The 3230-nt window shown below is 61.9% G+C and overlaps 1 protein-coding gene across 1 annotated transcript in view; it reads right to left on the reverse strand.

The window, feature by feature from the left end:
* Window positions 1–961: 961 nt before the first annotated feature.
* The window catches only part of PI4K2A (phosphatidylinositol 4-kinase type 2 alpha), a gene marked incomplete at its 5' end in the record, with an annotated part of 3253 nt that continues 984 nt past the window's right edge, over window positions 962–3230 (reverse strand). The window contains 6 exons of the mRNA XM_009577943.1: window positions 962–1123; window positions 1260–1319; window positions 1606–1739; window positions 2002–2101; window positions 2736–2797; window positions 2895–2977. Of these exons, the coding sequence (XP_009576238.1) occupies window positions 962–1123; window positions 1260–1319; window positions 1606–1739; window positions 2002–2101; window positions 2736–2797; window positions 2895–2977 (601 nt within the window). The remainder of the gene's footprint in view (window positions 1124–1259; window positions 1320–1605; window positions 1740–2001; window positions 2102–2735; window positions 2798–2894; window positions 2978–3230) is intronic.

A 3230-nucleotide genomic window follows, 5' to 3' on the forward strand; every position in this document is an offset into this window, starting at 1 on the left:
AGCAGAAGAGCCCCTCCGGCCCTTCCCCAGCAGCCCCCCACCCCTCGAGGGGGCCCTAGGCACAGACAAGGCTGGCACCATGCTGGCTGCACAGCAGCCAGGGAGCTTGCTGGGAGCAGGGGCAAAAGCCAAGCAAGAGCAGCCGTGGAAACCTGGCAGGAGGCATGGACTGGGGCAGCAGAGGGGGAGAGGCTGCTCGCACCCACCCTCAGCCCTCTCCAGCTGAGGGGGCTCCAACAGGGGAGCACTAAGCTACAGTCTCTCCCAGAGCCGCCTGCTATTCACAAGGACAAGCCAGCACCTCTTTCCCCTTAGTGTCTAACTGCACCCAAGCCAGCCCCGTGAGTTGTCCCTCACACGTCCCCTCCTCAAGCCCCCAGCCAGAGAACAGCCGTTCGTTGCGGTCCCCACTGCACTAGCAGGCAGCAGGAACTCCCCCTGAGGAAAGCAGCGTGCACGGGATTGGGACAGAGGAGGGACAGTGGAGGAGTACAGCACACCCTCGGGGAAAGGGAGGGGGTATAACCCACTACAGGCCTTCCCAGCCTGGCAGCTGGCACAGCGGGGAAGAAAAGGGCCAGTGGCTGGTGTAAAGGGCTGGACGGATCCTGGCCCGGGCAGCCTGCTCATCCCAGCCCCAAGCAGGGGTGCTCAGAACAGCATGCAGGCCGAGGAAGGGAGGCAGGGTCCCAGCCACACCATGGCTCCCGGCGGATTCCCACACCTCCCCCTGGGCTCTGCCCCAGGCAGGGCACCGAGCTCCGACAGAGCTGGGGAGGGACCATGCCCGACCTGCCTGGCTCCTCCAGTTCAGCTGCAGGTTCCTCCAGCTGCACCTGCTCGCTCTACCCAGAAGGTCCCTCCCAAGAGGGTCGAGCCCCAGCCACAGGAGCCGGTAGTGGCCCGGCTCCTCTCGCAGTGCTAGTCCGAGGCGGCCAAGCCCTGCCCACAGCTCCCACAGCTACCACCATGAGAAGAAAGGCTTCCGGCTCTGGAAGCTCTGCGTGTAAGACTCGCTGGCAGTGCGCTGGTGGGAACGCGCCGTTTCCACAATCACAGGTGGCATCTGAACGAGGTGCAGGGGGCTCTTCCCGTCTTTCAGCGCCTGAGTCAGGTTCAGGATCTGTATGGCACAGCAGAGCAATGCCTGAGCTGCCCCGTCGGAGCAACAGAGTGCATCCACCCCAGCACCCTTCCTGCCGCGCAGGCAGGATGAGGCTCTGCACCTCACCCATCTGCCTTCCCTAGACACAGCTTACCTGGCCTCTCATGACAGCAATCTGCTTGTGAAACTGTCCCCTGTCAAAGCCAGGGTCTTTCTGCAAGAGAGAGAGCAGAGAACACAGTGGGATCCATCTGCTGCCCCACACTGTGCAAGAGATGCCTATTCCCCAAGAAAGCCTCTCTCCTGTCCCATGGGTTTCCCGTTTCTCCCCACACTGAATCTTCAGCTCCTGGCAGAGGGATAACCCTGCTATCCCTCAGCCCAGAAACAATCAGGAGCTTGGCCACCTTTCCGTCCCCTGCAGCCTTGACAGGGAGCTCCTCAACACCACCCCCACTTTTCTTCCTCCCACGCCATCCTCACCTGTTCCCCCAGCTCACCTTGAAGAGCTCATACAGATCTTCCTCCAGGTCCTTGACAAAGTTGGGGTCCGAGATCTTGGGAAGAATCAGGTCCTTGATCTCCTGTGAAAAGGGGATTTTGGCCTGGGGCAGCCATGCCCAGTAGAATGGATCTGTGGGAGGAAGCGGGAGACATTAGAGCTGGGGAAGGCAAAGGATGGTGCCACATGCCCCTGGATGCCAGATCACCTGTATCTGGGATACAGGGTCCAGCACCCGCTTCCTACAGCCTCTGCTGAGGCGGAGCTGCCCATGAACCCAGAAGGTTTGCAGAGAGACAGCCCCAGCCCTCTCCTCTCCAGCCCTTGAGGAGGATGCCCCAGCGTGCGGTTGTATGGCTCACCAGGGTGCCCTGGCACAGCCCGAGGGACTCACATGCTCTCCAGGAGTCCGGGTGTTTCAAGGGAAAGGCCAAACCGTTGTCTATAGCAGCCAGCTTGATGATGGGTTCCTTCACCACCACCCAGTCGCTGTCCTGGAAGGAAGCGGAGCATGTCACAAGGAGGCCCCCCCAGCAGGAACAGTTCCTCTCCCACTCCCTGCAGCCGGGATCTTTGCCCTGGCTACCACAGAGGCACAGCAGCCTCTCGCCCGCAGCATGGCCCCTTGCCCACAGGGAAACCCTGTCTGCTTTGGGTGGGAGGGGGACAAAGCTGCTCCCCCCGCCCTCAAGGATGCACATGTCCAGCAACACCAGTTTCCCCCACAGAGCCCAGCTGCATCCTCACAAAGTCCCACTAGGCCACAAACCACCATTGCAGAGGGCAACAAAAGGCCCAGGAGACAAGATCAGGCCTCCAAACGCTGCAAAACCCAGGCCAGCTGGGTAATCCCCGGCCCGCCTGCCAGGCAGGCAGCTTGCCGGAGCAGAGCCCCCCGCGGAGCCCCTGCCCAGGAAGAGCCGCTCACCCGCACGCCCGCGCTGTCCAGGGGACAGTCGTACTTGATGAGCCAGTTGTCATTGCCCCGATCTGCAGGGAGGTAAAACCAGCTGTGTCAGCGCCAGGGCCTGCCTGCACCACGCCGGGCAGAAGATTACTCCCTGCCAGGCAGGCAGCTTGCAGGAGCAGAGCCCCCCGCGGAGCCCCTGCCCAGGAAGAGCCGCTCACCCGCACGCCCGCGCTGTCCAGGGGACAGTCGTACTTGATGAGCCAGTTGTCATTGCCCCGATCTGCAGGGAGGTAAAACCAGCTGTGTCAGCGCCAGGGCCTGCCTGCACCACGCCGGGCAGAAGATTACTCCTCCTCTGACCCAGAAGTGAGACAGACCAGTTTTAGGCCCAAACTCTACGCCAGAGCCCTTGAGTTTGCTGCAGGCCTGGGAAGCCACATCAACCCCCACACAACCAGCCCTGGAGACTGGAGAGGGCCACATATCCCCAGCTCGCAAGAGAAAGGTCAGCCTGCAAACCCTGGAGTGCTATCCCGACCCCCTCCAGCCTGGCCGGAACTCAGAAGCCCAGCATGAGATGGGATATAGGGATATCAGGTGCTGGATCTCCGGATGTCCCTGGATCCCTGCAGCTGGCAAACTTTCACCCCAGCACCGTAGTGGATGCAGATCTCCAAGAACGCAGGCCAGCAGCCAGAGCACGGCCACGGTGG

This window comes from Fulmarus glacialis, unplaced genomic scaffold (assembly GCF_000690835.1).
Source record: "Fulmarus glacialis isolate BGI_N327 unplaced genomic scaffold, ASM69083v1 scaffold22525, whole genome shotgun sequence".
NCBI classification, from domain to species: domain Eukaryota; kingdom Metazoa; phylum Chordata; class Aves; order Procellariiformes; family Procellariidae; genus Fulmarus; species Fulmarus glacialis.